This window comes from Primulina huaijiensis, chromosome 16 (genome assembly GCF_012295235.1).
Source record: "Primulina huaijiensis isolate GDHJ02 chromosome 16, ASM1229523v2, whole genome shotgun sequence".
Lineage (NCBI taxonomy): Eukaryota > Viridiplantae > Streptophyta > Magnoliopsida > Lamiales > Gesneriaceae > Primulina > Primulina huaijiensis.
In genome coordinates this window covers 12,971,280-12,989,737 of record NC_133321.1, presented here as the reverse complement: position 1 = coordinate 12,989,737, position 18,458 = coordinate 12,971,280, and the positions used below count along the sequence as shown (strand labels likewise).

Here is an 18,458-nt window from a genome sequence, read left to right as displayed (position 1 = left end):
CGAAGGATTTGATTCCAGATTCATGGATAAACAATTTGAGTTAAGTCAGATTAGAAATCTGAAATCCAAATGGATCAAATCATTTTATCCGAACACATCGTAATAGCTATCATTCGTTTAACGATTTTACATTGTTTATTTCCCATTTTCTTGTTTCTTTAACTCCAATTTATATATATATATACATATATAAATATATGAGTGTATATAATATTAAAATTGGTATTTAAAATTCCTTTTTTTTTTTTTTTTAAAATTTTACCAAAAATAAAAGGCAAAAACTTGTGTGAAACGATCTCACGGATCGTATTTTGTGAGACAGATATCTTATTTGGGTCATGTCAAGATTATTATTTTTTATTATGAATATCGGTATGATTGACCTGTATCACTGATAAAAATTCGTGATAATGTCTCACAAAAATCTACTCAAAATCAAAAAGGGAATTTCTGAAATCCCAATTGCCAGTTACCACACCAACACAGCCAAATGCTAATTTGTTTGGATCCTTTAACAAAAGAAAAGAAGAATCATACTGTCTTCGTTGTATTTAGCATTCTCTCCCTCACCCCATTTCACACACCAAATTTCGTTTTCGTGAATCGATTCCCATTCACGCAGCAAAAATCATGCATGTATACCCGATGTGAGATTTATCCACGCACCACATTCTCACACTACCCCATTCCTTGTGAGGAGCGGATCTATAAGCTTTCCTTCACTATTCTACGGCTTTAACAATCAAGAACCCTCCGCCATTACCAAATTCTTGAGGTCCCAGGTAAACAAAAGGCAGTTGAGGCAGGTGATTCAGAGATGGAGGTGGAGAGGAAGCCGTCAGCAGTGTCTGATGTGGGTGCCTGGGCTATGAATGTCATCAGTTCTGTGGGCATCATTCTGGCGAATAAGCAACTCATGTCCAACAATGGATATGCTTTCACATTCGGTAAGTGCCATCTGATCTGCGATGTGTTTTTGTAACTTAAATGGGACTCATTTTCTTGGATCTCGGTCCTCCGAGTTTGCCTCTCCACTATCGTCTTGTGTTATTTATTTATTCATAATTGTTGTTGCGTCTTGGTAAATTTTATTTGAATGTTGTTTACTTTTGCTGCTTGAGATCAACTCATTTTGTTTTTCGCTAGGGGAAGTGGGCATCTTTAATTTGAATTTGAATGGAGTTGTGCCCATATAGTTAATGTACCACTTTTGAGCACCTACAACGAATTTGTCCTCATTTGCAGTATCTTTTATTTTTATTTTTTTTTTGCTGATTAGTGCCTCAGTTTGCATTTTGATCTTTGTAACTGGTCTAGTTACTGAATCTGATGTATAGCATAATTATTTTGGTTACCAGAATGCCTTATGTAGCCCACTTCCACCTCGGAATCACCTTTTGAGTTAAGTGATTAGGTCCTTTGCTTCAAACTTACTCTTTTTATTTATACTTATCGTGGGGCTATTCTTATGGGGTGATATTTGTGATATGGTGTGATCTTTCTGATGGATTTTGCTCCACTTTTAGTATCAATCAAGACTTTAAAGAGGTGTTAATTGTGGAATTCTGTGATCTCTATTTAATTAATGGGACTTGATATTGTAGAGTCAACTTTTTAAGTTCATGTTTTAATTCTTGTTTTGCTTCATGCAGCCACAACATTGACTGGTTTCCATTTTGCTGTTACTGCACTTGTTGGCGCGATATCAAATGCTACAGGATATTCTACCTCTAAGCATGTGCCTCTTTGGGAGCTTCTTTGGTTCTCAATTGTTGCAAATATGTCTATCACGGGGATGAATCTCAGCCTTATGTTAAACTCAGTTGGATTTTACCAAGTATGCTTGAACTTTAGCCCACATGCGTCTTGGTGCTTAGATACATTACATTAATCCAATGTTTTCTTGACTTGCCAATATATTCTACTTACCTAATAATTAGATGTATTCACGTTTATCGAGCAATTAATATGATTAATATTATGTTAACTTAAAATCATCTTCCTATTTTTCATCCATACACTTTGAATAAAGATTGGGATATTTGCATATTTAAAGCTTCCACCTCCTGGATATTTACTCACATTGGGGACTGCATAAAATAAAAAACCTCTAAATCTGTCTATGTTTTATTATTGATACCAATGATCCTATTTTGCTGTGGTATAGCATTCAATAGATTTCTAGCTTAGAAACCGTCACTTATAATTTACGACATCAACAAAGCTCTAAGTTTTATTTTCTTTGAAAATTGTAAAATTCAGACGCGTCATGTCTTCTCAGCTTCTGAGATCAGTTTTTCATATATCTAGTCATGACTCCTTTTCTTGATTAAGCTGATGTTACGTTGTATTATGGTGTAGATCTCCAAACTGAGCATGATTCCTGTGGTCTGTGTAATGGAATGGATCCTCCATAATAAAGAGTACACGAAGGAAGTTAAAATCTCCGTCGTGGTGGTGGTTATAGGCGTGGGTGTTTGCACTGTGACTGATGTCCAAGTGAATGCCAAAGGTTTTATATGTGCTTGTGTTGCAGTTTTCTCAACATCTTTACAACAAATTGTGAGTAAATTTTATTACCTGTCCTTATTAATATTGTAAGTTTTTTGATATCATTTGATCTTGATGAGATGAATTACTGTCTAAAACTTCTGCATCGCCTATGCTGTGTATTGACATTAAGGTTGATACACTTGGGGCCGACAATGAAAGAATGTGGTACTAATTGGAAATATTTGTTCTCCTTTGGCAGAGTAAAAGCTCCACAGGAGTTTTTTTAAACAAAGTTGGATTTGTTTGTATTTTAATTCATTTCTACTTCATGCTTCAACCTTTTCTCTTTGCCTATCCCTTTTATCTTCATGGTAGCACTTCAGAAGTACCTCATTGGATTGATAAAAACTTTCAATTTCAGGCAGGCTTGGTTAAAATTTAAAACACTGATTGAGGGTTCTGTTTTTAAAAGGCTCTGCTCACTCCAAACGCCAATGGCTCACTCCTGCAATCTCATAACTGAAAATATGAAGGAAAAAAAAAATACTGATTCTAACTTAATGAACAAATGGGATGCTGGTTCTAGCCTTTTCCTGCTAGGCTTTTCTTTCCTGAATTCTTACACTGCAGAGATATTCATTAGATATTCTTTTGGATGCAGTCAATAGGTTCCTTGCAGAAGAAGTACTCGATCGGATCATTTGAATTATTAAGTAAAACAGCTCCTATTCAAGCTGGTTCTCTCCTCGTACTTGGTCCTATAATTGACTACTATCTTTCCGGAAAATTAATTCTGGACTACAAGTTCACTTTCGGAGCCATAGTAAGCATCCATTCTGTCCTATCAATGTTCATCCTGTAGCATCATATATTAACTCACTTACCGGAATTAATACTTCTATTACATCTAATATTATGGGACAATAATTTGCAGTTATTCATACTCCTTTCATGTTCTCTAGCCGTGTTCTGCAACATTAGCCAGTACCTTTGCATTGGACGTTTTTCGGCCGTTTCTTTCCAAGTTTTGGGCCACATGAAAACGTTATGCGTATTAACTTTGGGATGGCTAATTTTCGATTCAGAGTTGACTTTCAAGAACATATTGGGAATGCTTGTTGCAGTAATTGGCATGCTAATCTACAGTTGGGCTGTGGAAGTCGAAAAGCAGACTCATAGCAAGATCATGCCGCATGGGAAAAATAGCTTGACAGAAGAGGAATTTAGATTAATAAAGGAAGGCATGGAAACAACTCCCATTAAAGACCTTGAGTTTGGTGAGTCTAAGGCGTAGGGATGGATCCAGGTTCGGGTTTCGTTAAAGATTTTGAGCTTGGCTATCCCATTTGTTTATTTGTGTATTCTGAGTTGGAAGTTGAAGAAAGTGGAGGAACAAAGGAATGAATTTGTTTGGATTTTCAGAGATTGAGAAAGCAAAGGAGATACATGTCTAATATTATGTTGTTTATTGTGTTAATTGAGTCACATTTATGATTGTCATGTTTATAGTTATAGAGACACTTTATCGAACTAAACGTGTCTTGAATCAGTGAGTTGCTAAAAAAAAATGCCAACTAAATGCATGAAACGTGATGTCTAAACCGAACATCATGCACATGACAAACTGGCAAGAATGGAGCAAAGCTCCATGTATTTATTATAATAGTAATAGTAAATAAATAAATATGTGGCCTACAGTTGGGTCCGATCATGGTTTCTTTGAACCGGAACTAGAACCATTTCTTAAGGATCGGACTTATGGTTCACTTTTGGTTTTTAAAAACCGGAACCAGAACTTTGTTGATTTGTATTTCAACTAAAGCAAAACATAGTTTGTCTATTCCCTAAATGATTTAATTCTGCTACTATTGCTAGAATTTGTATTCTTCATTTTTGTCAAATGATTTACTTACAATATTTTGGTTTTTTTGGCAAATAAAAAGAGTTTGCCAATTTTTAATTTGTTTGCAATGTATTTAGCAAAATTTTAGCAGCATTTTACATTTTGTTATTCAATTCAATTTTTTTATAGAATGCTTTAATAGATTGTTCTATTTATTTTGTATGTTTATGTTGTATTTGGATATTATTTTATAAAATGAATATTTTCTTATTACGCTTATTACAGAGAGGGTTTAACTTATGCATAAAATGTCTAAAGATAAATACATCTTTAATTGTTTTTTTTAATCAATTTATTAGCTGATATGATGTTACGGTTTCAAAAGAATATTATTTTTTATGATCAAAACATATATCATGTAAGATAACAAATTGAGTTTGCCAGATTTATTTAAACTTTGAAATTCACTGTCTTACATGATTCAAATACAAAATATTTTGGTGTGATGATGGCTAAGTGTCATGAATGTTTAATATATTAGCTTCATATATTCATGTTGTGTGTGTCTCATGGCTAGTATCAATTAAGGGAACACTATTTATACTGCAAAGAGTGTTAATAACATTCCACTTTATCTAATTAGTCAGTTGTTAGACAAATATACTATTGGATATACTTGAATCATAAAATCTTGAAAAATATATATATATGTTATTTTATTTAATGTTTTTCTAAAAAATTTAAATGTAATTACAAATTTTCTTATTTATAATTAAATTATATTTCTAACATTTTTAGATATACTTGTAAGTTGTTTGCCAACTAAATAAAATATATTCAACTTTATAACAACTTTGTAGAATTTATTGTTTATTGCATACAATTTTAATCCCAATAATCAAAATAACAAAATTAAAGATTTAAAATATGTACAATTTAAATATTTATTTAAAACATTGATATATTGTCAATTTCAATTTAATTTGCTCATTTAGATTAGGTTGTATCCAGTTGGAATGATGATAACGAAAACAGAATGAAGAAAAAAGTATATTTAAAATTTTAAATAAAAGAAGAATCAAAATAAATTTAAAAATATGTTTAGAATACTAAGTGATCTATATCAACTTAAACAAACCAAAATACAAAATTAAGATTTATCTTAAATTATAATAGTTAAATAATGAGGTTATTATTATATACTACAAAAATAATGATTAAATATTAAAATATAATTATCATAGTAGTTAATGGGAAAAAAATTAAAAAGTTCTCTTGATAAGAAAAAATGAAATCTATTTAAAAAGTAATCTAGATGGCAAATTTTAAAATTCATTTACCTTATATTCTCCAAAAATTTAGAACAAACCACAATCAGTGGCTGAGCCACATTAATGTCCACCTGGGCTATTTTTTTATTTATTTTATTTTATATATATTAGGTTTGTGATAATTTTGGATTAATTTAATATTAACTCGAACGACTCAATTTAAAAATTAAAAGATTTTATAATTTAAAATTTTACTCCGAATAGATTAATAACATTGACTGCGCCATTGAGCACACACAACATAGTGGCCATGTTGTTTCTAGTTTGTATGTGAATATATAATTAATGGTGCTTCGGTTTAGTTATCATTTTATGTTGTCATTACTACTAAAAATGTATTTCTAAATGCACCACAGCTCAGAGGTGGTACTATGTGTTAGAAATATGGTTTGGGAATTTTTAGGTTTGCTATAAATATTAGTTACCTCCCACTTATGAAAATACCTAAGAAACACTCCGATGAAAAATGAAAAAACTTGAAAAAAAAACGTCCATGTCATTAGACTGAGATTGTGAATTGACCGACAATAAGACCAAAAATTAAAAAAAACTTACAAGTTAAAGAACCAAAGATGTAATTTCTGCTATTTATATTCGGTGAGTTCCAAAATCCAAATCCAACCATAATTATTTTCGACAAATATAATAGTCATCAAGACGAATTTAAAATATATGTATGATTCAAGTCATTCAAAAATTCAAGTTTCAAAACGTACACTCAAATCAAATCTCTTCGTTCAAATTACACTATCTTAAAATATATATGCACTCTTGTATGTAAACTAGCAAAGAAGATCATATATTTGTCATAAAGTGGATGATATTCTATATATATGTGTGTGTGTATATATATATATATATGTTGCCTATTTTTTTCTTGAATTTTTATCCTTTTATAGCTCACATCTCTTCATAAATGAGTAATGAATGGCTCTTGTAACTTCATCTTTATTAATGTTAGGTATATACTCCATTTGATCTTATGTTTACATTAATTATGAAGGTTCAATCTTTCCAATCAACAAAAAAGGAAAACACAATATTTATTTCATTTCATTGATTTAAACTTCAAATTTTTTTAACCCAATTGTTAGTATTAATGTGACATTCTGGATTAGAAGGTTTATTTATTTATTTATTTATTATAGTTGCCATTTCAAGAAAACAGAACTTTGGAAATGGAAATATCCCTTCCTAATTATCGTATTTCCACAATGATTACCCACCCGAGCTCAATAAAATTTAATTATTTAGTTATCATTTCTTTAAAATATTAATTAATTAAATGGCCAATTTATCCTTGATTTTTTTACCATTTTTTTTATAGAATAAATGGGGTACCACCTGTCAATCCCAAAACGGGGGCAAAATGGGGTATCTATTTAAATAATAAAGTCCAACATTAAAACTATTAAACAAATCAGGCCCAACTACATTCAAGCCCAATAAGAATAAAACCCACAAGATTCTTCATCAACCTATATAAATAGGTCATTTCCTCTCATTTGTAAGGGTCATTCTCATTTATGTTCTAAAAGCTCTTTAGTTTTTTGAGTACATATCTTGAGACATTTGCTGACTTAAGCGTCAGAAGATTTTCGCCAGAACTATCCAATGCCTGCCTCTAAACCCAGAGTGATTGTTCATCGAGATTGGTTAATCACCGGATTTGTTGTCTACCTGAATTGGAAGTCCATTCGAAGTTGCTGAAAACCCGGATTTGCTGACTACCCATATTGGTTGATCACCAGGGTCGATTTGTCTACTCGGATTAGTTTTCTACCCACCCGAATCGATTGTCCACTCGATCTGGTTGATCACTCTGATTGGATGATGACATGGATCCTTTCATTTTTGGTAATATTATCTTGGCTACATCAAGTATTATCTTGCTCAATGCATTTTTGATGTTTTTAAAGTTAGTTGTGGGAGCAGCCACCCAAACCTCATTGCTAATCCCGATTATTTTATGATGATCGTCATTGAATCCAACTCGACTTCACTCGGCCTGGCTATGCCGGCCAACTGGTACATGATCAATTCGGACCCATTTCAAATTCAAATGATACAAATCTTCGGTTGTATGAGATTTGGAGTGTTTATTTTTTTGAATGGAAAGGCCACAACAAACAAGAACCGGTCCCTTCGCCATGACATGCTGCACCATCAATTGTATAATACAATCTGAACGTTTTTCACCATAATCAAATGATTTTGAATGGTTTTTCTGAGTATTCTAAAGAATCAACAAATCAACCGAACTATCCATTTATGTTCACTGGTTCTGAATTCCTAACAAATGTCCGCTACATCAAAAATATATTCTCAAAAATCGCGAAATTAAGGTGAAAAATGTATATTACAACAATGTCTGTAGAAAGACTTATTATACTTTGAATAATGAGAGATTGGAAAACAAATACAAGAGCTGAGAAGCTCCTTATAAACAAAATAGGACAATTAAAGAAATCTAATTTATTTACAAAATACACATTATTAGTTACTTGCATACTATCTAGCTACATGTGTTGTTCCAGATCTGCAGCTCATGGACGGACCCCAACCGATTTCAAACTCTCAATATCACGAGATCTGTCAGCATCCATCAAATTTTGATTATTTATCGAATATATTTTTAGATGAACTATTGAAACATTGTTATGGGAGAAGGTGAAAGGTAATTAACTCTAAAAATAGATATGGAGAAAGAGGTACGTAAAGATACCGAGTGAAAATCGACTGAGTTGGGCTATCCTGCTGATCCTTGTAATTGTCCTGGATATGCGCAACCTTACGAAGAAACGAGCTGTCTATGAATTTCTCGGCCGATCCGAGCACTGCATCGGGGATTTCCACCTCCGGCACGCTCTCCCTCATCTTCTTCGTCACCTGCACGGATGGCGATCGCCTCAGCTGTTGCGTTGCCGTGTGGATTCCGATGCATCCTGCTACACAGACCATCCCAGCCACCATCCATACTGGTGCAAAATCACCACTCTTCGCTATCCTCCAAAACCCGCTGTTGTGAATGGAGGCCCTACCGGCTGCTGTGGCGGATGTGGCCAAATTCCTGTTAGCCGCGGCATGGAATAGTGGAGCACGGCGCATCCATGGTCTGCATTGTTTCTGCATGCACAAGATTTTAACTAAATATCAAATTTTTAAAGAATTTTATGCATGATTCAGACTAAAATCCTCATCGGACACACCGATCATGGGAAGAAACTTGAAATTTTATAAAATTATACAAAATTTTCTTGTCTCATGATCAGGGTCAATACATGCATCAAATCAAACAAATTAAATTGAAACTTGAAAAACGGATTAAGATATATAAGCATGCATGGGGCTCACAAACCAGAGCAGTAGTGCATGCCATTTGAATATTCAGAATTAATCTTGGATGAATACAATACAATACTTGGTAAATTGATGAATAATTTTCTGCCAACTTAATTTTTTTATAAACGGAAGGCAACGATTAAGTAGGAGAGAATCGTGCAACCGCCAACATGAAATCGATCATCGGATAGCCTAAAAGCGTGCTTTGAGATACACGTTTCAAGCCCATGCAATTCTGAGAATGAAATATTTATGTACGTAAAATCTCTTACCAGTTCTTTTTTAAGGGGCTAATAATTACTAAACATGTAGGTTGTTACGACTTGGGAGGCAAAGAAAATAATATAATGGATAAAAAGCAATTTGTTTTGTTTATGTCTTTTATGATTTATTAAGCACATAACATTGTCTGTCAGGTAAATTTAGTTTTTGGAAAATTAGTTTTTGAACGGTTTTCCAAATAGATTCATGGAATAAATTTTTTCACCACAACTGTCACAGGGGTTAATCACGCAGCAAATTTTTCCCAAGTTTCTAACCCTTGTGCGGCTTGAATCGCGCACTGATTCAATCAGCCAACCTTTCAACACTCGTGTTTAATTATTTAGTGGAATATCAAACTTACAGAGCCAAGCAAACCAAGCCAAAACGTGAAGTAAGTAAGGCACACAACAAATTACGGGCAATGCCCAACCTTTGCATTCATCCTCAGTCAGAATTACATTAGGAATCCTAAGTTTGCACACAGAGAAGGCTCACACTCGTGAATGCCTTGTGCAACTCATGGCAATGTATCTAAACTTAAAAACAATGCAATAAACCGAACTAACTGCTTGGGACACCTGTCTTGTCAGAATTGGGACAAGTGTAACTGTCATGCTAACTGCCCTGCTGCATGGATGACAAGTGTTTCTGTTCCTTGCATGCACAATATCCAACTGCCACATTTTTTTGAATACTGCCAAGTGTCCAAACTCGAATTGCAACCATTCCAAAATTTCTAAACAAGATCCCCACGTGTCCAACAATTAGTCAACTCAAATTGGCTTGACTTTCCCAACCAAGCTCAACATGCCAACTTAATACTGCATCAAACACATCCACCCAAAGTGTTAACTTGTTTATACAAAGAAGGCTCACACTCCTGAATGCCTTGTGCAACTCATGACAATGTATATAAACGAAAATACAATGCAATAAACCGAACTAACTGCTTGGGACACCTGTCTTGTCAGAATTGGGACAAGTGTAACTGCCATGCTAACTGCCCTGCTGCATGGATAACAAGTGTTTTTGTTCCTTGCATGCACACTATCCAACTGCCACATATTTTTGAATGCTGCCAAGTGTCCAAACTCGAATTGCAACCATTCCAAACCTTCTAAACAAGATCCCCACGTGTCCAACAATTAGTCAACTCAAATTGGCTTGACTTGCCCAACCAAGCTCAACATGCCAATTTCATACTGCATCAAACACATCCACCCAATGTGTTAACTTGTTTATACAAAGAGGCTCACACTCGTGAATGCCTTGTGCAACTCATGGCAATGTATATAAACGAAAATACAATGCAATAAACCGAACTAACTGCTTGGGACACCTGTCTTGTCAGAATTGGGACAAGTGTAACTGCCATGCTAACTGCCCTGCTGCATGGATGACAAGTGTTTCTGTTCCTTGCATGCACACTATCCAACTGCCACATATTTTTGAATGCTGCCAAGTGTCCAAACTCGAATTGCAACCATTCCAAACCTTCTGAACAAGATCCCCACGTGTCCAACAATTAGTCAACTCGAATTGGCTTGACTTGCCCAACCAAGATCAACATGCCAACTTCATACTGCATCAAACACATCCACCCAATGTGTTAACTTGTTTATACACTTAACCAACTCAAATATGCCTAAGTTATGTAGAACATAACTAAGTGTTAGGCATCAACACTTTAATTCGTGGCAGGGATGAACCCATCAAGATCAGGCCCAAACTCCCGGCCCATCTCTAGGGCCCATGAGCAGCCCATGTATTCTCCTATAAATACCAGATTTGAGCGTATGATTTGGCATTCACTATATTGTTTTCAGCAGCACCCTAAGCTGCTCCCCCCATATATCCTCAGTCTCCTACTTGAGCGTCGAAGGAGTTACGCCAGGACACCCTCCTAGCCCCCTTCTAACGGTCTTATTCTTGATTTCAGGCTCAGGGTAATCTTAAAGCCAACATTTGAACTAGTGACGCTCGTTGGGATCGGACCCGAAATTTCCCGTGAGTATCACTTGGCGCCGTCTGTGGGAAAACTTGAGTTGAAACGTAGAGATGATAGGCAAGAAAGGAAGTAGAAGAGCTACCTTAGCATCATCGCGTCCTCAGAGGGGACCCGAACAATCTCATGTTGAGACAAGACAGGAACAACCGCGTCTTGAGACGAGACAGGAACAATCTCGTTAAGAGACAAGAACCGAGCAGCCCCTTCTAACGATCTTATTTGTGATTTCAGGCTCAGGATAATTCTAAAACCTGCGTCTGGACTAGTGACACTTACTAGAAGCGGACCCTAGGATGAACCCATCGAGATCTGGCAAAAACTCCCAGCCCATATCTAGGGCCCACAGGTGAAGGGCCCATGACAAGCCCATGTATTCTCCTATAAATACCAGGTTTGAGCGTATGATATTTCATTCACTATATTGTTTTCAGCAGCACCCTAAGCTACTCCCCCCATATATCCTCAGTCTCTGACTTGAGTGTCGGAGGGGTTATGCCAGGACACCCTCCTGGCCCCCTTCTAACGGTCTTATTCTTGATTTCAGGCTCAGGGTAATCTTAAAGCCCACGTTTGAACTAGTGACGCTCGTTGGGATCGGACCCGAAATTTCCCATGAGTATCACTTCTGGGCGAGGGCGAGGGCGCGGGCGGCGTGGCTAGGCGAGAGTAGCGCTTGGCGAGGCTGGGCTGGTGAAGCGCACGCGGGCAGGCGAGCGCGGGCGGCGTGTCTGGGCGAGGGTGAGATTGGCTAGGCTGGTGAAGCGCACTCGGGCAGGCGAGCTCGGTGAGGGCGAGCAGGCGTGCTGGGGCGAGGCGCGCTCGGCTAGCTAGCGAGGGCGAGCAGGCGGGCGAGCGAGCGGCAGGCAGGCGAGCGCGCGAGAAGGCGAGGCGCGCTCCACGAGCTGGCGAGGGCAGGATGGCTAGGCGAGGCGTGGAGCGCTGGGCGAGCGTGAGGAGGGCCCGGGCGAGCGTACGGCAGGCGGGCGAGCGTGCGAAAAAGTGAGGCGCGCTTGGGCTAGCTCAGCGTAAGCTGGGCGCGGCGCGCGCAGGCGAGAAGGCGAGGCATGCCTTGGCGCTCGGCGAGAGCTGAGCTGTGCTCGGGTGAGGCCATGCGAGGGGGGCTGTGCTTGGCTCGAGCGAGGCGTGGGTAAGGTGCGGCCAGCGCGGGCTAGGGTGTATGTACAAGAGAGAACTAGCAACTGATTACAATTTGATATCTTTCCCTTCGGAGCAGGATTACAATTTGATGTGTTTCCAAATTTTTGGAGACTGATGAGCGGCAAAGGAAAATGCACTGCCTCACCCTTGCGAGTGCTTGTTTCTGAAGATCCCCGTAATTTTTGCAGTGGTAACATCGTTCGTTAACGACAAACGAAATTAATTTTTCTGGCATGGTATGTCCTCATCGCCGATAAACCAAGGACAACACAATTAATCGAACTTTGAACCTACAATTCAGTTCGACTAGGGAGGAGGAGACTAGTGATACCCCATGGATGAGCCCATCAAGATCCAGCCCATATTTAGGGCCCACGGGTGAAGGGCCCATGAGAAGCCCAGGTATTCTCCTATAAATACCAGGTTTGAGCGTACGATTAATTCATTCACTATATTGTTTTCAGCAGCACCCTTAGCTGCTCCCCCCATATATCCTCAGTCTCTGACTTGCGCGTCGGAGGGGCTACGTCGGGACACCCTCCCGGCCCCCTTCTAACGATCTTATTCGTGATTTCAGGCTCAAGGTAATTTCGAACCTTCGTCTGGACTAGTGACACTTGTTGGAAGCGGACCCCAAAATTTTCTGTGAGTATCACTGGTGATACCTTAATAGTAAAATAAAATTTCTCCACTCTCACCCTCTAACTCCTCTGCTAGGCGACGCCTTAGCAGGAAAATAAAATTTTTCTCATCCCCACCTCTGCTCTTCTGCTAGGCCGTGCCTTAGCAAAAAAATAAAATTTTTCTCCTCGCCGCTTCTGCTCCTCTGCTAGGCTATGCCTTAGCAGGAAAATAAAATTTTTCTCCTATCTAACTATGCTCCTCTGCTAGGCGACGCCATGGCAGGAAAATAAAATTTTTCTCCTTGCCGCCTCTGCTCCTCTGCCAGGCGATGCTTTAGCAGGAAAATAAAATTTTTCTCCTTCACTCTGCTCCTCTACTAGGCGATGCCTTAATAGTAAAATAAAATTTCTCCACTCTCACCCTCTAACTCCTCTGCTAGGCGACGTCACAGCAGGAAAATAAAATTTTTCTCCTCCCCACCTCTGCTGCTCTGCTAGGCCGTGCCTAAGCAGGAAAATAAAATTTTTCTCCTCGCAGCCTCTGCTCCTCTGCTAGGCGATGTCTTAGCAGGAAAATAAAATTTTTCTCCTCCCTAACTCTACTCCTTTGCTAGGCAACGCCATAGCAGGAAAATAAAATTTTTCTCTTCCACTGTGCTCCTCTACTCGGCGATGTCTTAGTAGGAAAATAAAATTTTTCTCATCCCCACCTCTGCTCCTTTGCTAGGCGACTTCATAGCAGGAAAATAAAATTTCTCCACTCTCACCCTCTAACTCCTCTGTTAGGCGACGCCTTAGTAGGAAAATAAAATTTTTCTCTTCCCCACCTCTGTTCCTCTGCTAGGCCGTGCCTCAGCAAGAAAATAAAATTTTTCTCCTCGCCGCCTCTGCTCCTCTGCTAGGCTATGCCTTAACAGGAAAATAAAATTTTTCTCCTCTCTAACTATGCTCTTCTGCTAGGCGACGTCATAGCAGGAAAATAAAATTTTTCTCCTTGCCGCCTTTGCTTCTGCGCTAGGCGATGCCTTAGCAGGAAAATAAAATTTTTCTCCTTCACTCTGCTCCTCTACTAGGCGATGCCTTAATAGTAAAATAAAATTTCTCCACTCTCACCCTTTAACTCCTCTGCTAGGCGACGTCACAGCACGAAAATAAAAATTTTCTCCTCCCCAGCTCTGCTCCTCTGCTAGGCCATGCCTTAGTAGGAAAATAAATTTTTTCTCCTCACAGCCTCTGCTCCTCTGCTCCTCTGCTAGGCAATGTCTTAGAAGGAAAATAAAATTTTTCTCCTCCCTAACTCTGTTCCTCTGTTAGGCGACGCCATAGCAGGAAAATAAACTTTTTCTCCTCCACTCTGCTCCTCTACTCGGCGATGCCTTAGTAGGAAAATAAAATTTTTCTCATTCCCATCTCTGCTCATCTGCTAGGCGACTTCATAGCAGGAAAATAAAATTTCTCCACTCTCACCCTCTAACTCCTCTGCTAGGCGACGCCTTAGCAGGAAAATAAACTTTTTCTCCTCGCCGCCTCTGCTCCTCTGCTAGGCTATGCCTTAGCAGGAAAATAAAATTTTTCTCCTCTCTAACTATGCTCCTCTGCTAGGCGACGCCATAGCAGGAAAATAAACTTTTTCTCCTCCCCAACTCTGTTCTTCTGCTAGGCGATGCCTTAGTAGGAAAATAAAATTTTTCTCCTTCACTCTGCTCCTCTACTAGGCGATGCCTTAGTAGGAAAATAAAATTTTTCTCATCCCCACATCTGCTCCTCTTCTAGGCGACTTCATAGCAGGAAAATAAAATTTCTCCACTCTCACCCTCTAACTCCTCTGCTAGGCGACTCCTTAGCAGGAAAATAAAATTTTTCTTCTCCCCACCTCTGCTCCTCTGCTAGGCCGTGCCTTAGCAAGAAAATAAAATTTTTCTTCTCGCCGCCTCTGCTCCTCTGCTAGGCTATGCCTTAGCGGGAAAATAAAATTTTTCTCCTCTCTAACTATGCTCTCTGCTAGGCGGCGCCATAACAGGAAAATAAACTTTTTCTCCTCCCCAACTCTGCTCCTCTGCTAGGCGATGCCTTAGCAGGAAAATAAAATTTTTCTCCTCGCCGCCTATGCTCCTCTGCTAGGCGATGCCTTAGCATGAAAATGAATTTTTTTTCATTCCTAACTCTTCTCCTCTGCTAGGCTACGCCATAGCAGGAAAATAAAATTTTTCTCTTCCCCAACTCTGCTCCTCTTCTAGGCGATGCCTTAGTAGGAAAATAAAATTTTCTCACTTTCATAATACACCAACATTCAAGAATTGAAAAGAAGAACTTGATTTTATTGAATTCTAACTGATTATATGGGAAAATGCAAAGATGAAATACATCGACGATAAAATCCAGAATGATACTCCCTAAGGTGGTAAGCATTCCAAGGTCTCTTTAAAGCCTTTCCTTGAGCATTCTCCAAGTGATGAGCTCCAGAATTAAATTTATCAATCACTCTGAAAAGTCCCTTCCACTCTGGATCCAACTTTTCCCTCTGATCTTCTTGTACCTTCAATAGGAGCAATTCACTCACTTTTTCTTTTCATAATCATGTTAACCTCCACACCTCTTTTTCATTCCTCCCTCACTACCCCTTCATAACATCGACGCGCGACTTTTTGGTTTCCGCACAAGACTCCAACTCTTTTTCCCACATGAAACTTAAGCTTCTGATGATATGTGGAGGCTACAGCTCTAAAATCCTTTAGGTCCAGCCGTCCCAGAATTCCATTGTAAGCGAATGGGGTGTCCACCACGGTAAATGTTGTCATTTTCGTTACCCGCCGAGGCTCATGTCCCAAAGATAGAGGAAGGACAATCTGACCCAGCGGTGGGATGGCATGTCCTGCAAACCTATATAGAGGAGTAGAGATCGGCTCGAACTCAAATCCCTCCACCTTCATCTGATCCAGAGTGCTCTTGAACAAGATATTCACGGAGCTTCCATTATCAATAAATATCCTCGCCACATCATAATTGGCAATGGTGGCCGTCACCACCAAGGCATCGTTATGTGGGGTCGCAACGCCTCGGAGGTCTTCCAGCCCAAAGCTGATGACGGGGTCTTGTGGTAAGTCTGTACCCCTAGATATTTCAAAGTTCTCTAACCTCTTCCCATGCGCTTTCCGAGCTCGTCCGGAATCTCCATCAGTAGCACCCCCCGAGATCATATGAATAATTCCTCTCGTAGGGTGGTTATCCTCATTCGTTCCCCTCCTCGGTTCAACATGCTCCCGAGGGACATCCTGACCTCGACCTTCTCCCCTCGGCTCTTCGACCCTCTGATTTATCCACTGAGGGCCTCGACCCTGCCTAGAAGACGGGAGAGATCTCAGCTCATTCTCGGATGAGGATCCTTCTTGTCTACCCCGCGGTGGAAGCCGAGCATTACTCTCAACCCTCTGCGACTTCCCCTCTCTCTCCCCTGACTCCCTCACCTCCATCACCTTATCCTGACTTCTATTCAGAGGAACATGTGATGAGAATTGTCCTCTACCTCTGGCTCTGTCCTCCTCCCTTTCACCAACACCTCTCTTCCTACCACATCTCTCCGCTCCCTCAGCTCTACTTCCTCCGGGCCGGTTCTACATCCTTCTGTATCGTTGGTCATCTTCCAAGTTTACATACTTTTCAGCTCAAGCCAACAGATCTTCATAGCTCGATGGAGGCTTCTTGACCAGCGACTTGAAAAACTCCCCTCTCCTTAGTCCTTGTGTAAAGGCACTTATCATGATGTCGGGGGTAGCCGCTAGTATTTCCAACGCTGCACTGTTGAAGCGCTGAACAAAATCCCGTAAAGTTTCAGCCTCTTGCTGCTTCATCACAAACAAACTTAGATATTTTTTTCCGGTGCCTTTTGTTGCTGGCAAATCGATGCAAAAAAGCTGCAGAAAAATCCTCGAAAGACTGTAAGGAGTTGGGCTGCAGTGTATTAAACCATTGCTGGGCTGACCTCACCAACGTACCCAGAAACACCCTACACCTGACTCCGTCCGAATACTGGTGCAACAGAGCCGCATTCTCAAATCTCCCCAGGTGTTCTTTGGGGTCCGCATGTCCGTCATACTCTCCAACGTTTAACTGTCGGAAATTCGGAGAAAGCCCTTCTTCCAAAATAGCTAGTGAAAAAGGACTTCTTCTCTTGGGTATCGGCGCCCTGCTTCCTACCTGCTCCCTCAACCTCCGTATCTCCTTCCACATCTCTCCTATCTCACTAATCTCCCCACTTTGGAGGGGTTGCGTCTCCTCCACCCTGCTCTGGTGGACTTCAACATTTTCTTCACGCTCCTGACGGGCGACCTATTCCTCTACAAACACAGACTCTTGATTCCTTTTCATGGCATCATCCACTGTCCGGATGATAAATTGGCCCAATTGCCCCAGATTCAAGTTCCCCACATTCTCATTGGGACGAGTTTGCTCGACCCTTGCCTCGTGAAGGGGCTGTTCAGTTCTTGTCTCTTGACGAGGTTGTTCCTGTCTCGTCTCAAGACGCAGTTGTTCATGTCTTGTCTCAACATGAGATTGTTCGGGCCCCCTCTGAGGACGCGATGATGCTGAGCTAGCTCTTCTACTTCTTTTCTTGCCTACCATCTCTACGTCTCAACTCAAATGTTCCCACAGACGGCGCCAAGTGATACTCACGGGAAATTTCGGGTTCGATCCCAACGAGCGTCACTAGTTCAAACGTGGGCTTTAAGATTACCCTGAGCCTGAAATCAAGAATAAGACCGTTAGAAGGGGGCCAGGAGGGTGTCCTGGCGTAACCCCTCCGACGCTCAAGTCAGAGACTGAGGATATATGGGGGGAGCAGCTAAGGGCGCTGCCGAAAATAATATAGTGAATGCCAAATCATACGCTCAAACCTGGTATTTATAAGAGAATACATGGGCTGCTCATGGGCCTGAGAGATGGGCCGAGAGTTTGGGCATCCCTGGGGTATCAGTATTACTTTTTATTGTGAATATCGGTAGGGTTGAGTTCTCACAGATAAAGATTCGTGATACCGTCTCACAAGAGACTTACTCATATATGTTATCTATACATTATTAAGTTTAAGATATTTAAAGTAACTAATTTTTAGTATCATTATTTATTTTATTAAAATTTATTGATAAAATATTAAAATTTTAATATAAATCATAGCCTCATAGGTAAGTCGATATACTCTTTATTTCCCAAATATTAACTTATAAGTTCAACCTGTTGAAAAATAATATTTAAAATGTGTGTATTGAATATTTGAATGTTGAATATTTGAATGTTGAAAATTAGATAAAATTAGGTGTTGAATATTGAAATTTGTGTGTGATGATGAAGGTAATGATGTAATTTAATTTTGGATTATTTGTAAAAATTTTCTATAAATA

At 39.3% G+C, this 18,458-nt stretch overlaps 2 protein-coding genes across 2 annotated transcripts; one reads left to right on the top strand and one right to left on the bottom strand.

The window, feature by feature from the left end:
• The first annotated feature begins 490 nt into the window (after positions 1–490).
• On the top strand, positions 491–3,993 carry LOC140960758 (UDP-rhamnose/UDP-galactose transporter 2-like). Its single transcript, XM_073419020.1, has 5 exons — positions 491–947; positions 1,653–1,837; positions 2,362–2,562; positions 3,155–3,316; positions 3,428–3,993. The coding sequence occupies exons 1-5, from the start codon at positions 818–820 to the stop codon at positions 3,785–3,787; spliced, it is 1,038 nt and encodes a 345-aa protein (XP_073275121.1). The 5' UTR covers positions 491–817; the 3' UTR covers positions 3,788–3,993.
• Positions 3,994–8,026: 4,033 nt separating this feature from the next.
• On the bottom strand, positions 8,027–9,177 carry LOC140960697 (uncharacterized). Its single transcript, XM_073418945.1, has 3 exons — positions 9,026–9,177; positions 8,393–8,793; positions 8,027–8,259 (listed from the first exon to the last, which is right to left on the bottom strand). Exons 1-3 carry the CDS (start codon positions 9,044–9,046, stop codon positions 8,214–8,216), a joined length of 468 nt encoding a protein of 155 aa, XP_073275046.1. The 5' UTR covers positions 9,047–9,177; the 3' UTR covers positions 8,027–8,213.
• Between the last annotated feature and the right edge of the window lie 9,281 nt (positions 9,178–18,458).